General features: G+C 50.5%; 1 protein-coding gene across 5 annotated transcripts in view; it reads right to left on the minus strand.

Annotated features, from left to right (window-relative positions):
• Positions 1-27,275, minus strand: part of Bcl11b (B cell CLL/lymphoma 11B) — an 87,729-nt gene that overhangs the window by 30,941 nt on the left and 29,513 nt on the right. For 2 of the 5 annotated variants that reach the window (XM_026781008.1, XM_026781007.1), the window contains exon 3: positions 18,239-18,454. The exons of the other annotated variants lie outside the window; for them this stretch is intronic. In XM_026781008.1, coding sequence (XP_026636809.1) covers positions 18,239-18,454 — 216 coding nt within the window. The remainder of the gene's footprint in view (positions 1-18,238; positions 18,455-27,275) is intronic. 5 annotated transcript variants of the gene reach the window in all.

Here is a 27,275-nt window from a genome sequence, read left to right on the forward strand (position 1 = left end):
GTGTGTGTGTGTGTGTGTGTGTGTGTGTGTGTGTGTGTGTGTGTGTGCTTCTTCCTCAAACATTCAATTTTATGTTTGGAGATGTCTCTCACTGAAGCACAGTAACTCAACTAGGCTGGCTGGTCTGCAAATCCCAGTGACCGTCTTATCCAAAGAGGCTGAAGGCTTGACCCTAAGCTCCAGTCAAACCAGGACTTTGTTTCCCACAGACCAGCAGGTATACCTCAGTCCTTTGGTGAGCCAGGCACAATGTTGATGTAGGGACAGAGATCAGGATCCTTGGCCCTCAGTCAGGGTCGGTTTAGAAGAGGACCTCACAGACAGCCACATACATACACTGCAGCTGGACTGCGGCCAGGACAGACACATGGACTGGAGCCCTCAAAAGGACAATCGTGTTGCATGCAGTGCTGAGACACAAGGGTGGCAGTGAGAAGCTCTGACCAGCCCTGTCAGAGGAGTCACTGGCTGGCAAAGCTGGCCCGAGAAAGTAGGACTGGCACCATAGAGCGCGTCTCTCTGAGGGGAGCATTGACCTTCTGAGTCTCAGTTTACCCATCTCTAAGACAGTAGCCATCACTTCCGCTGGACCCAAAGAGGAGAAGAAGAAAGGAAACTACTGAACTATGGGTGGTAGCGGGAGGCTCCCGCCGCTCTCTGAGCTCACATTCCTAGTGGACCCTAAGACTCCTTGTTAACACACAGCCTCTGCTGACATCAGCAGAGAATTCTTGGGTGACTGGAGAACAGGCCATGGCCCTGGGGTGGAAACCCACAGAGACCACAGAGGCCATGTGACAGAACAAGGCACAGCCAGGGCTAGGGCAGAATGAGGATAGGCCCTACCCTGGATGTAATTCTAACAGAGCACCCGGGGAACACATGGGACCCCAAGGGAGGAGCAAGCGTTTTGCCAGATCACCATCCCAGCAAGATGCCTGGGCGCCTAGACCCAGTGAACCAGTGCCTACTTTCCAAGCGGCCAAGAGCCACCTGGAGGGACCTTGGCATCGCTAGCACTGGTGAGATGAGAACCCTGGGGTGGTCCTGGCTGATCCGCCATGCTTCTGCCTCTAAGTCTGGATCCCCAGGTCAAAGCCTCCCTTCTCTGAGCTCTAAAGTCAAAAGCAAGAAACTGCAATCTATGCAAGCCTGGGGGGGGGGGGTCTGACTTTAACACACACCAGCTCTCGCCAGGGAAGCTATTGTCTAATGTGTCCCTCCCTCCATTCAGGAAAGCTCTGTCAAAGCAAAAGTAAGGCTTCAACTCCTGGCCTAGATGACCAGTTATCACTGCCTGCCTGTCCTCTTGAGCTATCCAGGTCACAGAAGGTGGTGATCACCTAGTAATGTCTGCCATGGTGCAGGAAGGAGCCACTCAGACACAAATGTTGTGTGCATACCTAGCTCAAATGCATCCTTAGCATCCTGGCTCCTTTCAGGAGAAATAAAAAGATGAGGCCAGAACTGAAAAAAAAGGGGGGGGGGTAGCAGGGAGGCTGTTGAGCTGTTCCAAAAGAATGCCTAAAACCACTGACGAAGGAGGGCTGACTAGCTACCCAGATCCCTGGGCTCTGAGGGCCCAGTGCAAGCATACAGCTTTCTTAGCCATCTTGTCGGCAAAGATCTCAATGCCCACATCTTCTCTGGAGAGAAACCATTTCAAGATCTCATTGGCCATCCAGTCACCTTCTGGTACCTTGCCTAGCTTTGTCTAGGTCTAAGAGGCTCCCGGATGAGTCTGAGCAGCTCACACGAGGATGGAGAAGCCTACTGCCCAAAGTGCCATGACAAGGCAGCTTAGGGAGGGCCTCACCCTAGCTGGACAGAGAGCAGGGCACAAGGATGTCACTGACGAAAGGGTTTCCAAACCTCGACAAGCCCAGGGTCCCAAGGTGGGGCCCAGCCTTCCCATCATCCCTCAGCGTAGAGGTTGCTGCAGACTCAGAATATTATAAACAAAACATTCTTTCCCATATATATGGACATTTACCACACAAGGTCAATCGTAGCCTGGCTTCCTGGAACCTACCAGGTAGCAGCCTTACCCTGAGCCCTGCACACACACATGGACTGGCATAACCATTAACTTCTTTGAGCAGAGAAGGAAACTAAGGCTGGAAATGGAGGTGAAGAGTCACCCAGCTTATAAAGCAGCAGGGTCGGGTCAAGGCCCACCTTGCTCCCCCACTACACCCCACCTCAGGCGGTACCATGACAGCATCAAGGGGTATAGACACCCACCCTGAGGCCAGCATCCACTGAATGCCACTGAACCAGAGCAGGGTTGTATACTTGGGTGCTGTTTCTATATCCCACTTCTTTCTGATGCTGTGCATTTATGGCTCTGGACACCCTCTTGAAGGACCACAGCAGGTTCTTGGAAAGGAGCAGAGACATTCCTCATATGGTACGTATTGCGCGGAATACATATAAAGACCTGTAAACGCATAGACAGCCTACACTTGCATCTGAATGCACATTAGCACACTCTGTGCATGTGTGTACAAGCACAAATAAACATACATGCATACTCGCATGTGTGCACGTGAGCACACACATGCATCTGTACCTATACCCCTGTGCATCTGCTCATGTGTGCATGCTTGTTTGTATGTGGACATACATAAAAGCATGTCTCTGCATGTTCACATGCTGCAGGTTTATATATGAACTACTAGTGTACCCACATGCTTACATGCACCCCTCCTGGACACTCGGGTTTATTGTTCTTCCTTGCAGGGCCCACACATGATCCTGGCCTGCTGGTCCATTTCCCACTCGGAGCTTACATCGAACTTGTCCCCTCCCACCAAAGCGCCCTGCAGCTGGGTCCTCCATCCTAAATCTTTGTTTATTTTATGGAAAGTTTAATGAGTAAACGAACTGCCTTTCCAGACTGTGTTTCTCATCACTTTCTTGGGTTTCTTCTTCTAACTCGTGAAAAAGAGGAAACTTCAGCTTAATACAAGTAAATGAAGTTGAACCCCTGCCCACCCCCGCTCCCCACATCCCAAAGAGAAGTGTTATTCCAAACTCAGAAACCACACTCTGTATCCCATTCCAAACCCAAAGTCTTTGCCATGGCAGTCACGGGCTTCCACTCACTCATCCTCCCCACCACCACCCCCATCTGCCCAAGGTGCCAGAACCTCCTCCTAGCCAAGGGTTCACATGAGCAGCAGGTGAGCTGTAGCAACTTTCGGAATGAAGAGAAATGGAAGCCAAATGCTCCCCTCCAAGCTAAAAAACTCAAAGGCTGCACCCAAAGCTACAGAGACACAATTCGGGTCCAGTTGACACTTGGCCCAGGGGCCAGTATTCAACAAGCTGTCCTTGTTCTAGGACAGTGAAGCAGGCAGCCAACACCATAGGAAACAGGTTCCTGACTGCATCTGACCGGGGGTGTCTGTCACAATGGGCTTCTGCTTTGACCTGGGTTCAAGAAGGTCCCAGAGACAATCTACTGCAGCAAGACATCAGCAAGACATACGGGTTCCCCAGACAAATGGAAGAGACCACAACTGGCAGTAATGGGGACACCCAAGGAAGGGGTAGAGGGGACATCAACATAGTGCCAGAATCAGTGGGAACTTCACTACTACGATCTGTAGCAATAGGTGAGCTTGGACCTGAGAGGTCACAGTAAAAGAAACACACAGTTCAGAAAAGTTGACATCATGGTCACAATAGTCTCCACTGTCTGAGTCCACCCCCACCTGAGCAGAAACCCCCCTAGGGGGAGCAAACCCCCTAGTTCTGAGACAGAGCTGGACTCCCATCTCCTTAGAATTCACGTGAGCAGCCAGACATGGAACCTTATCAACCAGACATTAATCATCTGAGGCAATTAGATACCCAAGACCACGCGCAGGGAATCTGATGAGCCCAGAACAGAGGAAGCCCGGAGTGCTACACAGAACCCCTGGGTAAGCGGCAGTGAAAGAGACGAAGGCACCGCATAGCCACAGCAGAGGGCTAGGCTACCAAGCGTGGATTACCCAGCAGTGAGGTATAATTGCAAGGATGAGCATGAATGTGATGCTTCCCTTCCAAAACAATTCGAGGAACGTCAAAACTATTCTCCTCTGGGCTGGTGTGACTCATGTTTTTAATAGAAGAACTTAATTTTACTCAGGAGGAATTTGGGCTCAGAAAAACATTGTCTAAGAAACACTCATTTTTATACCCTGGACAACAGGAAGTGTCAGCACCGCCCTGGAAGTAAAAATAAAGATCCTGAGCCAGTCTCCCAGACCTTGCCATAAGCCATGGGGTGTGTCCCCCAAACACTGAAACTAAGGGCAGTGAAATTCAGAGAAAGTGGAGAGTTAAGTCAGACAGGTCCTAGCTCAGCCCAGTGGCCCCAGGCAAGTCCTGTTGCCTCTTGAGGACACATCAGGACAATACCTGTGGAAGAAACTTGGCAGTGATGCACAGGGGTGCCTGGACCACTCCCCAGAGGGGCAGCCTACATGACCAAGTGCACAGGCACCCAGCTAAGGTGGATCTTTTTCCTGATCTCCAAGGACAGGATGGCACAGCTCCCCACATCTACAGAAGAAGGACAAGCTGCACACTGGCCATCTGGAATTGTTCCGTCTAGAAGGGCAGGGTGAACAGGAACAGCATCCACAGAGAGACTGAGCCCAGGAGACTGGCCCAGCCTACTCTGATTCTTAGATTCCAAAGATAGCATAGGGAACCTGGGATCACGGATCACCATAGATTAGCTGCCTCTTCGGCAAAGGCGATGCAAGGCCTGCCCCGTATGTTCCCAGCTGGTATCTGAAGAGACCCCAGAATGCACAAACTCCTAGCCTACCTCTGTCCAGCGAGTGACAAGGTTTCCACAAAATCTGAAACTAGGGTGTGCAGGCTACAAGCTTCCCACAGCCTCTGTACCTGGCAGGATGCTGTGGCATTTTCTGTCCCTTTTCCTTCCCAGTGGACCTTCTTATTCATATAGGCCCAGCAGGTCGTAGTTGGTACTACCTGTCATCCTGAAAGAGAGGAGGGATCACGGAAGCTGAGGCACCCACCTCCGCGTGTAAGAGGACTCAGCAGGGGAGTTTCCTGTCTGATGGTGCCAGAATGAAGGATGCTATCAGATGCTGGTGTCATACATGCTGGGACTGAGTGTTATTGACCAAGGTCTCTCTCTGTCCCTGTCCCTCAGTCTCTTCCCCGCCCCCACCCTACAATTAAGAACAGATATGCAAATGTCCCTCCCCAAATCTTCCCTAGCCCTGCCCCAGCCAAGGGAGAGGCACTAATTTATAAGTTGCAGATAATGTCACCGACCATTCATCCAAATGTGTCACTAACATCCCATTAGACTGCAATTATTTTTTAATTAAAACTAAGAAAACTGGCATGCCTGAGCCGACTTTATGCATCTGTTATGGGTTAAAATAGCTTTTAAAAAATGTTTCAGAGACCACAGTCTATTGTGGCCGCGGCCTCTGCCAAAGAAAACGCAAGCTTGCTTATTTTCTCCATGGGGCGCAACAGTGCCTGTGTGTGCCGGCACAGAATCGGCTGGCCGTGAAAAGAATTCTAAATAAAACACAAACATGGAATTTGGCAACGCCACAGAAGCAAGCTTAAGACTAATTCCAGCATGCGGACGACGCTCACATAGTAAGTCTGGCTCCAGCATAAATGAAACCAGGCACTGTAAAATACCGCGGCAAGTCAGAGCCTCAGCTTAAAGAGACAGGACGCTGACTGCAGGTATCCGAGCTTAGAGAGCCAGCTCGCATTGCCTCCATAAATCCATAGGCTATTAGCTGTCCCCATCCAGCCAATCCCTTCTTAAAGAGATGCATGTTAGGAGAGAAAGGAAGGGTAGATCAAGGAATGAAAACCATCACTTTGCACTTGACTTTCCGGGCTGAGATTCTGGGGGTGGGGGGACTGTGCTCTTTATCTCAATGAGAGCAGAAAGGCCCTGAGACCTCAGTCACATAGACCCCAAATGGAAGAGAGGCAGCACGAAAAGCGTAGGTGGATGATAAGATGCCCAAAAAGGACGGACAGGGCTGGGAGTCAGGGCTGGCTGGAGCCGCACCAGAGGAATATCTCCACCCAGGAAACGGCTCCTGTAACGGTAACTACAGTTATAACAACAATAAAATGTAACAGTGACACCAGGCCAGCTGCTGCTTGAGGCAGTGAGTGTATCACAGCCGGGGAAGATGCTACAAGAACATTTCTGAAGTTACCACGCCTCAGTTTCCCCATCTGTAAAGTGGGCGTGATAACAAAGCCTTCCTCACAGAGCAGGGCGGGAAGTGCTGAAGAGTAGTTGGTGGTAAGCGTGGGTCCTGTTGTCACGGCCAACCGGACTCAGTTGGCAGCATTCCCATTTTTCAGATGAGGACACAGGCTCACTCACCCACCCACAGTCACAACTTGTCACAGCCAGGACGAGAACTCAACATCCACTTCCAAGCCTTTGGTCTCCCTGCACAGATTCATGGGTGGCTACACTTTGGACTGGCCACAGGGTCTTGGCCTAGGTAAGGTGATCTCCCCCAGCAGGTACTGGGAAGAGAATCTGTCTTCAGAGACACACTCACACCAAGGTCACAACAGGTTACAATGCTAAGCCATGTCAGCATGCACCACAACCCAGGAGGAACACGCCTGTACCAAAGACACACCACACAGCTGGTGCTGTCGTGACAACATACACTACATTCACATACAGAATCACAATACACCTACAAACACCAATATAAACACACATTGGTATGCACACACGCATACAAACACAGAAACAGCGACACACCTACCTACAGGCACAGATATATGCACATACACACACATATATACAGGGCTCTTTATTATAGAGACTACGCCAGGCCCAACAACCCTGGCAGAGGCTATGGGAAAATGGGGAGATGACATGAGGCAATGTTTGGCTCCCAACAAGAAGACTTAAGAGTCCTTTCCCTCAGGCCCCAGTTATCCCTGCAGGTCTGCTAAGGTAGCAGACTGGGCTGGTCCCACCACTAGCCCCCACCCACCTTCCCAACCCAGAGCTGAGCCAGCTGTCAACTGGCCAATGCAAGAGCTACCTGTCCAGGTGTGACCAGGACGTCCCCGGCTGCATCACCCATAGAAGCCACAGTCTGACTCTCAAGAACGTCCAGCAAACACACTCAGGAAGGTAGGGCTGAGGACAGGGCTCCTTAACATCAGACCCTGCTCCCCCAGAGGCTGTCACCCAGCATGGTGACATCATTACATTCTGGTGGGCTCTGAGATCTTCTTCCTGAGATGATGCCTGGCGTCCTAGAAGACATGGGCTAAAAATACTCCTGGCTTCTCAGAGCTGGTTTGCAAAAATAATTATGTTTTCTTAAAAAAAAAATAGTTTATAGGCAAATGTGTGTCCGGCTATTTTTAGCTTCTATTCAACTCAGTTAATTTTTCCCTCATAATCATTACAGGCTTTCTGAACCCCCAACTCCAAATACATCCATACTATCTCTATACTCTCGACTTGACAAGGGTTGGACTGGTGGGGACAGATGTGGCCACACAGCTTGTCATGGAGCCTGAGGAGAACTGGCCAGAGGTCCCAGGCAGCTGAGAAATGTGACATTCCCGTGACCATCTTATCAGGGACCCAGGTGTCCAGCCGGGGAATATCACACAGCATCTAGAACTGTCCCAGCAGACCTCAGCATCTCCCCAAAGGAACCAATTGGGGTTCCTGGCCTGGAGAAGCCTACAGTCCAACAACAAGGAGGATGCGGGGGGTTGGCTGGTGAGACCCCAAATATTCTACATGCCCGCGACGAAATCAGTGCGAGCCATGTGTGACCTTATTGAAAAAAGGGTCTCTGTGGATAAAATTAAGGATTGTGATATGAGACCAGTCTAGGTGAACCCTTAGTCCACCATCTAAAAGAGGATGTGGCAGATTGCTGAGGGCATCACGTGGCTACAAAGGCAGGGATTAAGGCGATGGGACCAGACGCCAAGGGACTCCTGGAGTTACTTGAAGGTGGATGAAGCGAGGAAGGACCCTCAGCCACAGCCTCTAAAGGAAGCCAATGCCTCGGCTTTGAATCTGTCACTTCTTCAACACCCAGACAGGCATGGGACACTCACAAAGGGCATGGGAAAGAAGGCGCAGCCCTGAGCAATCATCTATACAGAAGTATCATAACTACAGTGCCAGTCTACAAGGGACCCAAGGCCACTTACTAGACGCCCTTCCTACAGTCGCAGGAGTGAGGCCGGCAAGAGGATCCTCTGTGAGAGAGAGAAATCCCAGAGGCTCAGAGAGGGCAATGTGTTACCCTTCTTAACATGGAACTTTTCTGTCACCCAATCTGCCTAGGTTTCCTCCCCAAATCTTCATACAAGGTGAATCTTTAGCTGACTGCTTAAAACCAGCTAACTGAGAAGACAAAGCTGTCGTGAGGGGAGTTAAGGGGCTGAGACCCTCACAAAATATTAAATCAAGTAACTCAAAGCAATGCTAAGCCCGAGTCAGTGGGACCTGGCTTCAAATCACACCCAAGGTGCACTGACTATGTCCCTTCAGTTGGTTCCCATCTCTCTAAAGAACGTCTTCCTTAGCTCTAAAACGCAACTCTGTGGAAAAGTTGGGCAACTGCCTTCAAATTAAACGCAGGGTCATCTATGATCCAACTATACCACTTCTAGGTACACACTCAAAAGAACTTAAGCAGATGTGTATGCCCAGGGTCACAATGGTAGTGTTGACACCAGGCTGTGGAAGCTGTTCAGTGCCCACTGACAGATGGATGCAAGAGCAAAAGTAACCCATATGCACAAGGAACTAGTGCACAGTCCCAAATGGAAAGACATGATGACCCCTGCTACCTGATGAGCCGAGGAACGTAGACACGCTCACTCACACCCATGCGGTACACTTCATCCCACCCATACAAAGGCCCTGGAGCTGTGGCATTCATACAAACAGGAAGTATGACGGTGGCTGCCAGGAGCTGGGAGAGGAGATATGGAGTCATTGTTCAATGGGAGACTGAATTTTGTTGGAGATGAGACAGTTTGAGAGATGGAAGGAGGTGACTGCCACATAACTGCAATATACTCAGAATAACTAGAGTGCATACTTTAAAACGGCAAATAAATAAATAAATATAAAGGGGTTAGGGTTGCAGCTGAATGGAGGAGCACGGCCCTGCAAGTTCAGGGCTCTAGATGTAGCCGTCAGCACTGGCAGTGATAGCCACCTACCAGAATTGTAAGTCTTACAGATAGTTATCAACAATAAAAAAATATTTCAGATGGTATAGGAGCACCACAAGAGGCGGGCGGATCTCTTGAGTTTGAGGCCAGCCTGGTCTACAGAGCGAGTTCCAGGACTACACAGAGAAACCCTGTCTCAGGGGGAAAAAAGAAACTTGATGGCCCTTGCCTTTGAACTACTGTGACCTGCAATCCATCATGGGCTGAGGCTGCCACTCAGTCAATATGGTGCTTGTCTAGCGTGCACGAGACCCTGAGTCTGATCTCCAGGACCACAGGAACTGGGCGTGGTCGCACAGACCTGCAATGCTAGCCCTGAGAGAGAGGCAGCAGGTTCAAGGCTGATCTAGGCTACCTGAGACCCTGTCTCAAACACAGAATTAAACAAAAGCCTGGGGCATGCACACCATGGGCCACCATTCGATGGCGTCTCTTATGATTAGACACAGAATAAACGAGATGGCTAATAAAAACACAAGGAGATTCAGAGTAACAGACCCAAGTCTAGATGTAACTAAGGCCAGGTTAACCTCAGTTAGAGCCACAGACACACTCCCACCCAGCAGAGCAGGCCTCACCCATCAGCCAGTCGTCACCTTATTAAGAAAGGCGATAATTAATGTCCAGTTTTATGAACTGATCCCATTTGCCTGTTTCTGCAGATAGTCGCTTCGGTTTTGCATTAACCTCCTTGGAGAGGACCCGAGCCCTCCGACCCCTTCTACAGAAACCACAAAATATAGACGGTCTTATTATCCAGGGCCCATAGGAGCTCTATGATTCATGTGCCTCCCCCTACTTATACCCGCCAGGTAGAAGAAGGGTGGCGGTACCCGGACTCAGGAAACACCGTCCAATACCAATCATGCTCCATCTCAGATGCCGGAGTCTTCCTCACTTGTGCATTCTGGGAGAAGCCAACCCCCAAGGAGAGTCTGGATTCAAAACGCAGAAGGCCCTAGCCGAGGATCTCATGTACACTGGGATTGTGAAGACCACCTGACCGCCACCTGGCGGGACCACTGTTAGATACAAGTCCCCAAGGGAGAAAGAGAAGTCATGGGTACTGCCTCCACCACCTGCAACTACATACCGAGGTAATGTGCCACCTCCTGATATTAAATAATGCCCAGAGAGGGGACCATAGAACTGGTCAGGGCATGGATCCTCTAAGGTCTAATGGAGACTGGAAAACCTCAGACTTCGCATGGCTTCTTCCCACCGCTGAATTAAACTGGACAGTCCCAATTGTGTTTGGATAAACGGCATTTCATGGTTTCAACTACTGGGAGTTATTGTAAGACACCTACAGCAGACAGCCTTTCCCCTTCTGCCCCTGCCAAAGATTGGGAAAACGGGAGTCATTTTATTTACCTTCGCAAGCTCAGGACTCTGAGTTCAGTCCCTAGCAATAGAAGAAGGAGAAAACAAAAAAGTCAAAATCGTAATTCTTATGTATACTTATATTTTAAAAAAAAATCCCATGATCACGTCCTTGTACCATTGCAGCATCCAATGTGTCCTCCCAAGCCACCCCACAAGAGCAAACTCGGCTTCTCCCTGAGTGCGGGGACTGAACTACAGAGTAGGAAGCAAGCAAGCAATCCTCCGCAGGCTCCTTGACTATGGACCTGCCCTGCATCTTCTCACCTTGAATGTCCAGCAGCATCCTGTGCACCAGCATGCAGACCCTGCCACAATCTCAGGAGAAGCAGATAGCACAAAGATGGCCACTGGCAGGCAGGATTCCCACCCAGACACCAGAAACCCAGTAGGGCAATTTGCCAAACTAGTCTCGTGTGGGGCCACCTCTCTTGGTTATGTCCCTCTTAAGTGCAGTCATACATGAAGGCCCAAGTCAAAGTGACCACTGTCCAAGCAGGATTGAAAGGCAGCCTTTCCCACCTCCTACTCAGGCATCTCCAGCACATTCTGGTCCTCACACACCCCAGAGTTCCATTTCTAGGTGTGGCCAGTGAAATGAAAAACCCAGGGGATGTTCTTGAGGATGATTTCCGAGGATCAGTTGGTTTCTCACCAGCATGCTCCGTGTATGTCAGGCAGGTCCAGCTCCTGCAGCCCAGCAGGAGTGGGGACATGATGGGCAGAAGCACATCTTCAAGGCCAAGCAGAGCTCAGGCTGCCCCACTGCGGGTTTGGGGCTGTGTGACCTCGAAAGGGGAGTCTGTGCTCCCTAAGCGGAGCACACTCAGACAAGACGTCAGGCAAGAGCCAGAGCTGGTGCACACTGGGTTTTGTAGATAGCAGCAGCAAGTCCTAAGAGCATTGAAAGCGATGGCCCTTGCTTCCCCTTTCAGTCATGCTAAGAAGCTGGCAGGTGAGGAGAGGCACAGAGCCAGCAGACTGGACATCACAAGGCCTCTGTACCCAAGGTCATCCAGCCTGATAGCTCAAGCCCTGGCAATACCCTGGCAGAAGTTTCTCAGTGCCCTCCCAAAAAGGGTATTTTTGCCCCATTTGACAAGTGAGGAAACTGAGGCGCAGAGAAGGAAAAGTGGGCAGTCCTAGGGTCATGCATTCATACCCATTAGCACAGAGACTGGGACCAAGGATGTCCCAGGTCTGAGGCTTCCTTTGTTAATACATGTGAATCATGTCAGTGTAATTCAAACAAGAGTCTATGCTGCAGTTCCCAGAGACTGGACAGCAGCCATAGAGGCACAGAGGTCTCAGAAGAGGGACACGCACAGGGGAGTGCCCTACAGAGGCATAGAAAAAAGAAAAAAACTCATCAGAGTCCCAGGACCACATACATGGCTCAGTGTTGTCACTATGCTACCTGCTGCCAAGTCCAGGGCACAGGGCATCAAGCCTGGTGGTGCCATGGAAACTGATTTGTAATCATCACTGACAGGTGTCCTTCACTAGCTCTCAGTGTGAACTCAAGAGGTCTCAGAAGGCAGGCTGGGCATGTGACACCATCAGAAGAATGCTTGCCTCGCCCACATGAAGCCCTGGGTTCAATCCTTAGCATAGTACAAAACAGGGCACGGTAGTATAGACCTGAAATCCCAGTACTCCCAGTTAAGACAGGAGATCTGAAGTTCAAGGTCAAGGCAGAGCCCAAGAGACATAAAGCCATTCTTCATGCCAGCCCTTCATGTCTTACGGTGTCTTCCTCACCGCCTGGCTCCCTTTCCCCATCTAGGTATAGAAGTGGTCAGATGAGATGTCCAATCAGGACCGCAGAACCTGGTTCACTAAGGGTTGATTTGAACCTCAGGTCACACATAGCAAACTCCTCTCTGGATGGGATTCCCTCCACATGGAGGGTGGTACCCAGCCTCTCCCGCCACTGTCAAATCCCCTTCAGAGGAGCCTGTGGCTGCCTAGCACTGAGGTCTGTGATGTCCGCAGCCAGCGCTGGGTCTTCGTATCCACTAACTGCTTGGAAGTGCTGCATCCAGCGCTGCATTAAAAATTAATTACACATGCTATTTTATTGCCAGTCCATAATGTAATGAGCACCAGCTGTGCTAAACAGCCAAACTCCTTTTTAAGACAGCTATAAAAAAAAAAAAGGAAAAAAGAAAGAAAAAGAAACTGCTCTTCCAAATGCCTCTCCTGTCAGAGCAGAAAAAAACAGCAACATCTTGTACAGATCTGTACAGAATTCTTTGATTTGGCTTTGCCTTCCGAAGGGCCAGCAGAGGGTGACAAGGTGTCTGCAAAGAGTGCAGTAGCATTTGTGTGGCTAGGATGACCCCCGTGAGTCCTGCCCTGATGGGCCAGCTGCAATCCCTTCCTGACCCCACTGCCCAGCGTGCTGAAAGGTGTGATTTGCCAGTTACATGGACAGTGGCCTTTCTTTTGAGTCCACTAAATACTTGTCAACCTCGGCTAACTCTGCCAACAAGAACACAAGCATCCTGAACACCCAGCAGCCTTGCAGCTCTCTATAGCCATGGCTGGAACGCTTCCAGTCAGGGAGGATAGTGTGCAGGTCTCAGGCAGGCCCTGGAAGACAGCAGTTTCAGTGGGGCCACCTCAAGAGGACCCAGACACCAGAGTCAATCTTAGAAAGTAGCCCTCAGGAACTGACAACCATACTGTAAATGTCAGTCATAGGGCGAGACCACCAATGTCTCTGTTGTCTAGGCATCGTGAAGGGGTAAATGACTGAATGAATTTTTCTTTTGAGACAGAGCCTCACATGGGGCAGGCTAATCTATAAACATGATGTGTAGCTGAGGATAACCTTGAACCTCTAATCCTCCTGCTTTCATTTCCCAAGTGTGAGAATAACATGCTAGCCCCACATGCCTGCTTTACACAATGTGGGGCTAGGGATTGAACCCAGAGCTTCACGCCTGCTAGGGAAGCACTCCGCCACCTGAACTACATCCCCAGAAGGGCTCTCTAAACTTTTAATAACTCCACTGAGCCAGCCAATGACAAAGGGACCCAGAGAGCTCATAAAGTGTCCCGCCCCCCCCCCAAAAAAAAAGCATTACACTGCAATCCAGCTCACAAATGTGCTGTCACTTCTCCCCAAAGGTCATCATACATCTGCCTCCCACCTAGTCCCTACTACACCCTCGTGGCCCTCCTTTGGTCCCCATGGAGGCTTGAATGCCACCCTCCTACCCCTGCCGCCCAGCACCCAGCACACCACACCCACCAGGCAGTGAAACCCAAGGAGAACTGCCAACCTCTGTCCTCTGGGAGAGTGGCTGCCCTGGGAGCCCCTGCTGCTAATCAAACCCAGTCCAGAAAGAAACTCCAGCTCCATCTTCGTTTTGGTACGAAATGTGCAGCGCGCAGACCATATCATTAACATAAAACTTCCCGAAATAAGGCCGCTTTCCAGACAGACTGTATTAATCGCATCAAGCCTCCACAGCTAGGGTGGTCTGATCCTAGGCATCCCATTGGAGGGCTCCGGTTATAAAAAAAAAAAAAAAAAAAAACCAACAGAAAACGAACACTGGGATATAATTGAAGGAGGAGAAGGCGATAGATTCTACTGTTAAACCCTACTATTTACTTACAGGTATTCTTTTATCTTTATTGTCCCTTTAACCCATGCCAAGAAACCCCAGACTAGTTAAATAACACAGCAAGCACAATTTCAGTAGAAAAGTAAATTGAATTTAACTTTACAAGATTGCCCTGTGATTTCAGCATATACTAATGACTACAACTGACTCCCTCTATTAAATCCAAACACTTCCACTTCCCTGAGCCTGGATGCTGTGTGTTCTTGCGTGAGACCTTGAACTTCGCCAAGCACAGGCATTAATCACTCTGGCTGATGACCCTTTACAGCCTCTAAATATGCAATGAAGTTCCCCGGTTCCCGTCCCACCTCCTAACGCCGGTGCACGGTGAAGCTAGCCAAGAGACGAAATGCTTTTAAGCATGGAAACCAGGGATGCGGTTTAAAGGAAGCTCTCGCCCGGTGCCAGATACGTAACGCCATCAGGTTGCGAAATCCCTTCTGCTAGTGTATGAATCATACCGTCTGCGGGGCTTGTTACATGCCAAGTGCTGTTCTGAGTATATCTGCCCTAAATGACCTCACGACAAGTCCTCCAAACAACTGTAGAGCAAGTCCTATCCTTACGCCCATTCCACAGACGAGAGACTGGAGGAGCAGAGGGGACGGAGAATGACTTGGGTGCGGCCACCTGGCTACCTACATACTTCACCCTCTGAGGCAGCCGGATACGTTCTGAAGGCCACTTTTTGATCATGATACTTCGAAGTAGGAAAGAATTGAGGACAAGATGGAGTCCAGTGAGTTTCAGCTGTCATTTGCGTGTCCTCAGATTCTGCTTTGAGACCCTAGCCAGGCCCAGACCCACAAAGGCCCAGCTCATTCTAGTCCACAGATCCACGCATGCACGGAACCTTGCTTTTCAATAGTACACCCATATATATGTGAGGCGATTAGTGCTGGGTTTTTGTTTTTAACAGGAAAGGGAGGTGAGGCTTAAAGAGGGTCAATGACATGTTCAAGGCCTCTCTGCTCCTTGGATGGCATGGGATAGGCCAGTTGGCTGTGGCTCTTGACTGCACAGCCACCTTGACAAATCCGAAAAGATCTTTCAGCTGCCAAGAGCACCTTGACTCAAGGCCACAGAGGATCTCTGTGGAATCCACAAAATAATGAGCCCCTGTGTCCTTTCTTCCGGCTAGAAGCATCAGAGGGAAGCGTGGGTGAGGGGTCCCAGCAGGGCCTGGGTGTATCTGGGTAGCTTTCTCTCCTATGAAATCACACCCTTCTATAAAAAAAAAAAAAAAAAACCAGAGCATGTTCGTGGGCATGCAATTAACCTGTGCGAAGCTCAGGCCTCCTGAGTTAATTTGAAGAGATAGGTTCAAAGCGCCCTGATCAGAAAAGGGACAGAGCGCACTGAGTAGTGCCGTGTTCAGTCTTTGCGGCCCCTCCTTCCTCAAGGGTTCCCGGCGATTTTATGCCTCCTCTGCATCCACTAATTAAACAGGCACTAAAAACACTTCAGCAAACAGCCCAGTGCCAGAAACAGAACCAAAGGGACAAAACCTACTGGAAGAGGACACTTGAATGTGTTGAAATTGATCAGAAAATACAGCACAGAGGTACGGAGCCTGATGCAGGCTAAGTTAACAAGGCAGAACAAGGGCTAAGAACAGTGCTAGATATGGGACAAAGAATGGGAAGAAAAACAGCAGGTCCCTTAGGAGCCAGCGCCTCTAGTGAGGTCCCAGGGCTCACCCTCGCTGCTCCTCCCCTCCCCAGAAGTGGAATCACCAGACAAGGGCAGGACGGCACAGAACCCTGAAGTTCATGGTGGCCGCTATACCACAGATGAAGCAGCCGTTTCCTCTCTGCGTTCCTCCCTCCCTTCCCATTGGCCTCAGGATAGATCTCCATGCCCATACTGTGAGCTGAAGGTAGGCAAGAGACCCACATACTTGACTCTGCCTGCGTCTGCACATGGCCTACTAAGGACCTACTGTGAACTAAGGCATGAGCAAATCAGAGCTGAGATCTCGGGGTTCTGAAGCTCACCTACAAAGTGGGAAAGAAAAACCTTGGCACAGGCACAGACGCCTCATACATGACAGACTGACACACTAAGAGAATAAGTAGTGAGGACAGACTGACAGCAGAGTCCCCTGGATGCCAAGGCCCTACAGACCTTGTCTGTCCTCCACTGGGCCTAAGCAGAGGTCATGTGGCTCAATGAGCTAATCCCAAGACTAAGCCCCATTCTTGAATGGGGCTCAGTCATGGCCTCCTAGTCTTTGTCCCTCCTACTCATTTGTAAAATGGGGACAGGAATGGTTCCTGCTCACACTTGACACAAAGGTACCAGGAGAGCCGGGTCAAATCAAAGGCAGCTCAGGCATCCACTCCGGCAGTTCCCAAGGAGAGCCAGCCCACCAGAGGGTTAAGCACACCCCAGTGGCACCCCGAGACAAAGAGATCATGTTTGTACATGCAGGACTTGACCAAGTTCAGCCATAAACACCAGGCTGATCTTTGCAAGTGCAGTCCCCTAAGTGGGTGCGGGGCTGCAAGGCTACAACACGCATTACAAGGATCTGGGGAACAGGACAGCTGCCCAGACCAGCAGGCACCCCAAGCTTGGTGAGCAGGGTCTCCCATAGATTCCCAAAACAGATCTTCCAAGCTACATGAAGCTTCAGTCACCTTGGGGAACAGGCTGGCCAGGAAGGAAGCCTTGTAAGTTGTCTTGGTCTCTGCTGTATGCACTCAAGACATAAGCCCAGAAAGGAACCAGAACTCCTGGTCCTGATGTCAGATTCAATGACATAACCACCTGTCAAGGCAGGAGTATGGGGCAGGGGTGGGAGGAGGGAGGTGCTGAAGGCTGCCAACCACCCCACTGACAGGGAGACCAGGGAGGTCTTACCCCGGAGCAGCGGCTACTTCTGACCTTGTGCAAAACCCAGTCTCCAACAAGAGAGGTCCCTGAGACGGGGTCAAAGAAAAGCAAAGCCTGCCCAATCCGAATAGTTTTCTTTCATAGCTCGACTCAAGAGAAAGCCTGCAACGTGCCTGGCAACGAAGCAGGGACAAATTGAATGTGTACCAGCGCTGCAGCCACCCTCTCCCTTCCTGGCCCTGGCCACGGAAACCAGGCCACAGCTGCTCGCCACGTGAGTCTGTGTCAGCATACTGGCTCCCGAAGCCACAGTGTGTTGCAAACCAGGCCCCACCATGAGGCTGCAAGGAGGGCCTTCTCCCCTCGACCTCGTGGGGACCCCAGGCCACAGAAATCTGCATTTGTGGGGAGACCGAGCAGGCCCTGCCACCACCTGGCTGTGGGTCTCCTTTGTGTGACCAGCAGCTTCAATGACCTCCAACAGCAGCAGAGGGAACTGGAGCAGGTCTAGGGGCTGCCCAGAGCTACCAACCTTCACCGTCTCCGCCCCAGACTCCACAATATTTCACTGCTACTCATGGCCACAGCTTTTTTAAAAGGCTCCTCTTTGGGACGACTTTTTTTTTTCCCTTCCCTCTAAGTTAATGGGCAACACATTGTCCCAAAGAGAAAGTCAGCATTTTGAACAGCTCCAGCACTATACACAGACAAGCCAGGAATCCTCTCCTACCCTTGTCTGGGGTGGGTGGCAGAGCGGCAGAGGCAAGGGGTAGAAGAAAACTTCAGATGTTACGTGTTATCCAATTAAACTTGGCTAAACAGCCCAAAGAGATGAAACTTGGAAGTTGGGCAGTGCATTCTGGGAGTGAGACTCTCAGAATTTGGGGGTGGGAGGAATGCGTGAAAGCGATGGCCCCCTGACACCCTAGGAACTGTCACGAGTTTACAATTCAGTTGACATCCTTTGCCACTTCCGCTGTCATCCCCCCCAAAAAAAAGCTTTCTGAGAGAGGGAGGGGAGGTGCATCTCCCCTGGGACCCCACCTTGGGCCACCAGCTCTGCCCGGGGCACAGCCCGCCATCCCAGGAGCCCGCCTCCCCCACCGCAGCGGCTCTGTTACCTGACAACTGACACTGGCATCCAAAGGGAGCCTCCATCTGACCCTCACCCTGAGTCCCGTCGCCCGAGACAGGGCGTGCGCCACAGCAAGGCAGCGGGAAGCAGGGTGGGAGAGCGCCCAGGGCACGCAGAGGTGAAGTAATCACGGATGTGGGAGGGTGGGAAGAGGAGGCAGCTATGGGGGCCATCGGTGGCAGCTGGGCAGGCCTGCACGGCCCTGGAGAAAAAACAATAGAAAAGACCGGTCAGTTGGGCCCTGGACTGTACAAGAGGCTTAGGGCATAGAGGGGGCTCGGATCACAGGGCTACAGCACAGCCTCCAAAAGGGTTTGGCCTCGAGGACACCAGCCTTTTAGGGATGGCAACTGGCGCACGAGCTAGGGACAAGGGGTCAGGGTGCACAGTAGAGGGGCTACACCTATAGCTGCCAGATAGTTTCTGAGGGACCCTATCTTTCAGGGCCTAGTGTAGGGTGTTAGGACACAGAAGGCCCACGAGGGCAGTACTCCCAGTTAAGGTTCCCTACGCGGGGTCTTCCGGAACAAACTAAAACAGGCTTCAGTTGAGGATTTGTTCTCTCAAAAGATGAACAACCCCTTTTCGTACACGGTGGGAAGCTGTACTGTATCTGGACAGGCTCAGGTTACCTCAAGGCTTCTTCCAAGGCTCTGAACCCTGATGACTTCCTGCCTAGCTCATCACCTGAGGCCTCTCTCCAGGCCCTGACAAGCAGCACCCAGGCCCCAACAACAGCTCACGAGATGCCTGACCTCCTCCTCCTCCCCCTACCACAAGAAGACCTAGCACGGCCCAGACCCCTCTGAATGTCTTCACCTCAGCTCAGGAGTTTCCCCGCTCCCTCATGTGACAGCCAGTGACAGCAATGAATAGGGGGGCTAGGGAGCTGCTGCCTCGCCCCCACCCGGCCCCACAGTGAGTCTCCAATGCCAGCAAGGCCTGCGTCTGATTTGGCCGTTTATCTTACATGGTTAAGAGACCACCAGGGCAAAACATTTGTGTGAAGCCCTTGCCAAAACCACAAGTGAAGAAGCCCAAATTCCCTGGGTAAATAATCGAGCCGAGAAGCATCAGGGAGACAAGAAAACATCAACAAGATGATGGGCAGCTAATCCTCACCAGCCCTGCAGGGGAGGCCAAAGCCTCACCTCCTGGCACCTGCAGATCTGCGCAGGTGGGCATCTGTCTACCCCACAGCCACCACGGGGAACTCCCTCCTCCCAGCAGAGCCACAATACCACGCACGCCCAGTAGGAGCCGGAACCCTGTCAATCTTCTCCAATCCAGTTCTCTAACATACCCCTGAGCAAAAGAATGGAGGACACCCACTGCACAGACCCAAACAGATGCCACAGCTGCAGAAAACAGCAAGCCTGAGCAGTTGCGGATCTCCTCAAAACCCCACTGCCAGCGTGTAATATAGGCTAAAGGTAACTCAGGGCATTTGAGGAGCATCCCCAGCTCAGAGCTCATGGCTGCCCAGCCAAGAGGCCAGAGCCGGCAGTGACACTGTTGGACCCCACTGAGGTAGAGATATACTCATTCAAGGCCCCAGATGTTTCTGGGATGGCACAGCCCTAGGAGGGTATGGTCAATAAACTCAGTAATGGTTCCTGTACCAAACATAGAGCAGAAAGTGACCCCGCCGTTTTCTATGGGACTCAAGTCAAGACGATCTGAGTCTGTATCATCTAGCTCTCCCAGAAGGCCAGTGCTTGCCTCAAAGCCTACTGCATCAGACACTGTACTTCACCCTGTCCACTTATGGCCTTGAATTCCTGCGTGGGTCCTCCTATTAGACCCTGGAGAGCCCAGGATCATCAGAAGCCATCATCACAAAGTGAATTTGCACTAAGTATAAGACAGCCACCATGCTTGACAGGGAGTGTCACCTCCCACTCCACAGGGGGAAACTGAGGCTCAAGAGGAAGGACATGATTTCGACAATGACTCCAAAGCTTGACTATGCTCGTTCTACCTCTATGGTTGCAGCTAGGCTAGAGTGATCAGGGTACCTTGCATCCTGAAGCCAAGGGCCACATGGGGTGGAGGAAGTCCAAGCACCCTGGGCCTCACTCAGCATACCCATGAACGAAAACAAGAAGGCTTCTGGGTTCTTCACAGGGCCATAACTCAGCCAGCACCATGAGCCACGGCTGAGATGCCAACAGGGACTCCTCTGAGTTGACTCTGATGGGAAGAATGGCCAAGGAGCAGAAAGGAAATCTCAGGCTACCACAGCCTGGAAGGATGTCCCTGGAGCTGCACCAGAGTCTGTCGAGATGAAGTCACACACCTACATCAAGTGGTGATGCTTGGGTAGATAGGTGGCCACAGAGCTGCATCAGGCATGATGACCTCGGTGAAGTCTACCTGCTCCAAGGGCAGGAGGGTGTGGGGCTGATAGAGCAACCTCTGCCTCCACAGGAAGTCCCCTCAAGACACAGCTTACCTCGGGACCCTGCACACAGAGGCGGCTCTGAAATCAAGCTCCTACCATAGCTGAATGAGGAGCCGCCATCCCATAATTCTCTGATGAGCTCCTGGGCAGGCAAATCCATGGAGACTGAGGGTCCATGGGTTGCGGGTCTCTTGTGGAGGGGAGGGGGTGATAAGTAAACAGTGGTGATGGTTGTAAAATATTGCACATAAACCCAAAGCCACCAATGGGACAAATGAAGGTAAGTTTCACAATATGTGAATCTTCATTTAAAAGAAAATTAACCGTGAGAACCATGTCTCTGTGCCTGTCCCTGCCCACTTTCCAGCCTCAGCCTTCCACTGAGAGGGACGGGACCCTTGGATCCAGGACACAGACATCTCCTGAGGCCTGCTAACAGACTGTGATCTGACGCACACAGAGGATGTCAGCCTGGGCAGGGGGCGGGGAGGGGGATAAACAGTAACAGAGGCAAAGGCAGAAAGACTGACAGGGTTTAGAGAGAGACAGACAGACAAATGAGCTCACATTCCTCCTCCATCATCTCCTAGCATGTGACCTAAGGTGGTCACTTTTTCTGTCTTTATGTTTTTAAACACAGCCACCAACCATCCTCACTCCGAAACCTCATTGATCTCCAGGCCTGTAGCTTTCTGACTGTCCCTCTGCATCCTTCTCACAGTGTCCTGCTGGCTCCAGCAGGCGAGGTCCCTAAAAGCCTCCACAGGACACCTTTTTTTTTTTTTTTTCAACCTTTCTGGGCTGGAGTTTGGTGTTTCTTAGTACACATAAGCTTTTGGGTTCCGTTCCCTGCACTTCCAAAATAATGAATAAAAGATGTCGGCCTGTGAGGTGGTTCAGCAGGTTACGGTTCACCCCCCCACCCCCCCACCCCGAACACACACAGAGCTGGAATGGAAGACTAACCCACAGAACTGTCCTCCGAGCTTAACGCGTGTGTGCATATACACAGCACATACACTCACACACATTCATCAGGCACAGTAGTAATATGCACACTACAATTTTTAATTTTCTTGGAAAAGTCACTTTCTCTTGCAGGCTAAGCCAGTCCAAACAGACCCACGTGCACCGAGGGATGTACAGCCGCTATCTCAGATTCTAGGGCACGAGAAGCTTAATAATGAAACCCTAGCTGGCTCAAATTTTTATCATAAAAGTATGTTTTAATTAGGAGGAAAGAAATAAAAAATTGATTCTTATATTATGCCATGGCCTCAAGTCTTCCTATGGAGTAGGGATATATTTACTGGCCCTCTTAAACACGGGGAAAGGAGGCTCCAAAGACAAGGTTAGATAAGTCTTCTTGGGATCTGCGCCACCTACGAAGGGATATCCAAAAAGTCTCCCCAAAAGGCCTTTGGCATGTTTGTTAAAAAACCCAAACAGGGGCCAAGATCACTGTTAAGGCCTTTCTGGGGGTGAAGAACTCGGAGGGGGCCTAAAGCCCACCTCTCTCGCAAGCAGTCCCTGCAGAAGCTGGGCTCTATGCCCTGCACATGCGCACTAACCAGCGACACGCCTACCGCCAGGAGCCTGTAGATACCAAAAAAATGTCTGGAACCGCCCAGTCCGAGTTGAGGGAAACCAAATCTTCCCAAAGCAGCCTTCCTGGTACAGAATCCTCAGGACGACACTAGGCAACCGGGAGGTGGCAGAATCCATGTTCCTAGCCCTAGAGGTGGCCTGGCACACGCCGTACAGAGAGGTCTATTTTTCTTCCTACTGGTGCCTTTCAACGGATACATTTTTTTTTTAAAGGCGAGAACTCCTACTGATAGTGCAGAAATGAGTCAGAGATCAAAGAAGGAGACAGACAACCACGCCAGCGCGTGTGAGCGAGGGACTCTGGCGAGGGAACCTGACAGTCCCCGCGCCCCTTCCCCCGCCCCCCCTCGTGCCAAGACATTAATTCTCACAAGTCGGAGAAAATTACTATGCATGAATGCAAAAAGCATGATCAGGAGTAATTAACATGGCTTCATATGCAAATTTTATTAATGCAGAAGTACAAAGTCATTATGCAAATGAAACTTACGTCAACTCTCTTGACAAATATTCATCTCTGAGGCTCAAGTTTCTCTTTTTTATTTATTTATTTAATTCTATCTCTCCCCCACTTTCCTGTTTTTGTGGTGGGTTGTGTTGTTGTTGTTGTTGTTGTTAGCTTTTTGTTTTGGGGGGACTGGGTTGGAAGGAGGACTGGAGAGGGAGAAATTCTGTCTAGTGTCCAGGGAGGAACCAGCAAGCTACAAGGGCTGTTTGACAAGTTTGCTCAGTTGTTTTCAACCAGAGAAATTTATTCTTGCATTGTTGATATTTTTTTAAGTTGTTGGCAGGTATAAGACAGCTCATAGGAGAAGGGAAATTAAAAAAAAAAAAAAAAAAAAAAAAGCTATGGGCAGCAGGCAGCCAATCAAAACGCCAGAGCCAGTAATGAGGGCGATTGATGGCTGTTTGGCTTTTACTGCAGGGTAATGAACTAGAATCCAGTCTGAGGAGGGGGGAGAATATGAATATTCATGAGACTGTGCTCCTGCGTTTGATGATTAAAGAAATTTTTAATATTCAAATAAGCGCTTGCCAAGTGATTAACAAAGAACAAGCACGCAGAAATATGGAAATGGGAGCCGGGGAAGATTCGAGAGGCGAACATACTGTGCGGGAGAGGCAGCCCCAAATTTCATAAACAAGATAGGCAGATAACCCAATTCGCACGAAGGCAAATAAAAACATTTGTTTCTGATCACTTAAATATTTTGCCAGCTACTTTGTCTTAAGGATGATAAAAATGCTGTGTATTAAGAGGGTAGAGAAAAATAACGTAACCAAACGCATTGCTCATATTTAAGAATCATTATCCTGACTCTAGCCCGCCTCCTCCCAGTCTGACAGGAAATTAGATTCTTTTTCCGGTTTAGTAGAGAGAGAGAGAGAAGATGGAGGTGAAGCCCGATTACACTTGAAAAGCCAGAGCCTGCTCAGAGCATGAGCTGTGGTGGTCCAGGGCCTACACAGTCACAGGCTGGGCACGGATTGGGGGGACCCTGGAGCCCATAGTCTGGACATCTCAGGGTCTCCGCTCCCTGGCCCTGGTCTAAACACAGAGAGTGGGAAAGCCAGCTGCCATGGAGAAGAACCTCAAAACCCACCTCCCCTCGCTGGCTGCTGAGGCTAAACTCATACTGTAAGGGCTCCACCATGGGGCCAGAAGGAAGTACATAATAATGGTATTGGCTGGTAAAACGATCCTGCGGTTAAAAGTCATCTGATTAGCAGCCAATGTCATCCATTCCGGCAATTTCCTATTTCAGAGGGGTGGAGTGGCACCTTAATGGAGACAGGCCTGGTAAACCCAGCAGACAAGGCCTGGGCCTGCCATGGCCAGTCTCTCTCCCACTCCTTTTTTAGGGGGAGAGGCAGTAACTGAGATGGGAAAAACAGAAATGATTCTAAGAAAACCTCTCTGTCACTCACTGTCACCGCTGTGCAGGTCTGGGGAGCAAAGCTCAACAAGTAAAATCTTTTGACCTTTCATCATAAGAAATAAATTGTAGTGATAAAACAAAGCAGAAAAGACGAGGCAGAAGGCCGGGCCAGGCCTCCATAACAGAGCAAGAAAGAAAAGTCGGTGAGAGGGTGTCTGGGCTCACTGCCCACAGCAAATGACTGACCTCCACGAGGAGGGTGAGGGCCCCCCAACCTCTCACTCCTAGCTCCCAGTCTGAGTCGGAGGCCCCTCTGGTCTCAGCAGTGTGGACCGGGCATCCCATCCTCGGTCTCCAGTCCCTGGCTGACAGGGACATCGGGTGCATGTGTCCTTTGCAATCAGCCTATAAAATGGGGTCTCACCAGGAAATGGGGTCACACAGCTGTGTTCCAGACCTTCACATGAGAGACATAGACACAAAATTCAAACTCACCCCTGCCCTTCTTTGGGCTGCCTTCTCAAGGGTCGGTGGCCTTGTAGGTGGCTGGAGGGGACGGAACGCTGGATGCAGGTGAAAGGGCCTGTCTCACTTCTCCATCAACCACCTGCTTCTGACTGAACTGAGAGAAGGCCGCTGTGGGTACCCACGGCAGGGAAGAGAATGGCTGGCCACAGCCTAAAGAACTCGGGAAACTGCTCATGACTGAGCCTAAACCTACTGTTACTGCCTTTTCCCGAAATGACCACCCAGGGACATCACTCACAGCCAGTGTGCACAGCTGGACAGCTTTCCTACACCCAGCGTGAAAAGGCTCAGTCACCCTAAGAGAAAACAGCACATCTTTTGGATCCTGAGCCAGGCTGCCTTCCTTCAAGCTCCTCCCTCATCTGGCATCCCTGCATCTGCCAAACAGCATCACTGTTTTCTCTCCCTGACAGCCATTCCAAGGAAGGGTTAAGAGAGGCACACCAAAACCTGCTGTCTGCCAGCCTCGGAAAGGAAAAAGGACCACCATCCCAGGCAGCTACATCCAGCAATCAGAAGCAGGTACATAGTGGTACCGCTTCCCACGGTCCAGAAACACTTTTCTCAACGACTGCCAATCCTAACTTCCTCCAGACATGGGGCTGCTGAAATCCTCTGGCCCCATAGCCAAACAGGTGAGGCTACACCACTTGTTCCAGAATCTTCCAACAGCTTCCCTCAAAGGCTCCAGAGGCAGAGGAGAGGATAGTATGGGTGCCACCAAGGTATCAAGATGACCCTGAAGCATCTACCCAGGGTAGGGTGGAGAAGCTGGCCAGTCGTTTGGACCTCAATGTTGCAGCCCCAGATGGACACCTGCTGGGAAACGTGAAGCCTGGAGTTCTCAGAAGTGCTGGAATGCAGGCCAGCCACAATCAGCTGCTCACAAAGCCCCAGTCTGGTGGCTTTAGCAACAGCAAACAGGGTGCTCAACCGTGATCCCGGCAGGTACGAGCCCACCAAACTAGGGTCCAGGATTCTGGGAATAACATGGCCTAGGGACACCAGAGGAGGAGGCCATGTGTTTAACTAGCTAGAAAAATGTATGTGAGCACATCTCTGACATCCAGAGAGAGGCTAGAGAAGCAAGCATGTACCACGAGTGTGCACACACACACACACACACACACACACACACACACACATCTGTTTCAGGAACATAGACAGGTTAAGCCGTCTGCCTACTTGGAGTCTACAGGGGCCAGAACAAAGCTGGAGCTAAAAGATCCTCTAAATCTAACCCTAAGAAATAGCCAAGGCCTTGCAGAGGAAATCCCTGTTCCCCAGCTTAGGCCTTTTAGCCAAACGCTAGGGAGCTGCATCAGCCCTTATCGGACTCTGCCCTTTAGTACAAGTCAGTCAATACTTGAGAAATTTTGTCTTGGTTTGCCCCCAGAACAAACAGTTTACCGCATGTGTCCATGGGAATCACAGTACACGGTGCTACTGCCCACACATGGAAGTCAACAGCTGAATACATTGTTTGCATTCCAAGACTGAAAAATTTGAGACCTAGGGGGTCAGGACTCTTCGGTCCTTTAGCAGATAAAACTTAGGGCCAGACTCCATCGGCAAGCTGTCACAAATCCCTCCCCTTTCCTTTTATTTACAGCACCAGGGTGGGGTAAGGGGGGGAGGCATACTGAAAACAAGTCACATTACAAGGGAAATGTCGCAGGAAATGAATTGTCATGTTCGGGGCCTCCTGGGCGTTTTAAACTAAGGACTCCTTTATCCTCTCCTACAGCATCCACTGGGCCTGACACCGATAACCTGAAAACATTGAACTTGACCCTTGTCCAAAATCTGATCCTGCAGAAATGTCATTCCGGTCAGCAGGTACCAGGAGCTCCCACCCGGGATTCCGCTTGAGCCTCCGTGGGGAAAACTCAAAAGAATAAACAGAAGCAAGACAGAAGTCTGAAGTGTGAGAATCCCGGCAATCCGGGGAAGAAAACAGCACAGATGAAAAGAAGAAAATGCAGTGCCAACACAGGGGTTAGTGCAGCGACTGCAGCTCGGGGCGTGGAGCACAGAGAAGGCGCACACACGTGGAGCAGCCGGGGGAGGCAAATCTGTACAGCTGCCCTTCTGCAGACAGCACCATGAAACTCCACCAAGACAGAAGCAAATTGAGAGCCTCCGGCTCAGCAGGAATACAAGTAAACTTGGTAAAAAGAAAGTTCAAGAAAATCAAATATAAAAAAGAGGAGCCCTGCTAGCCCTTAAACACATGTTTTGTTTTTATTGCATGCGCCAATTAGAAGCAAGTTGTCTCTCCTCTTGTGATTTTTTTTAACAAATCCAGCTCTCCTCAGATTCAGTGGATGACTACGTCCCTCCCTTTGATCTCTTTGTACCTTTTTCGAATGGACATAGAATAGCAGGGTTGAACGCTGTGCCTCACGTAAGGACAGGATCTTTCTGTCTCTTTATGTTTCGAAGCTAAGTCTGAAATGTCACTGACTAAAGAACTGAGCAGACCTGTAATTACTTTCAACCAAGTAGTCTCTTTACCTCGGTTTTCGGTATGTAGATGGCATTTAACATACATATTATGAGCCTGCCTGCTTTTCAGTCTGGTAGCATTTGTTCACAACAAA

The sequence above is a fragment of the Microtus ochrogaster genome, chromosome 1 (assembly GCF_000317375.1).
Source record: "Microtus ochrogaster isolate Prairie Vole_2 chromosome 1, MicOch1.0, whole genome shotgun sequence".
In the NCBI taxonomy this organism is placed as follows: Eukaryota; Metazoa; Chordata; class Mammalia; order Rodentia; family Cricetidae; genus Microtus; species Microtus ochrogaster.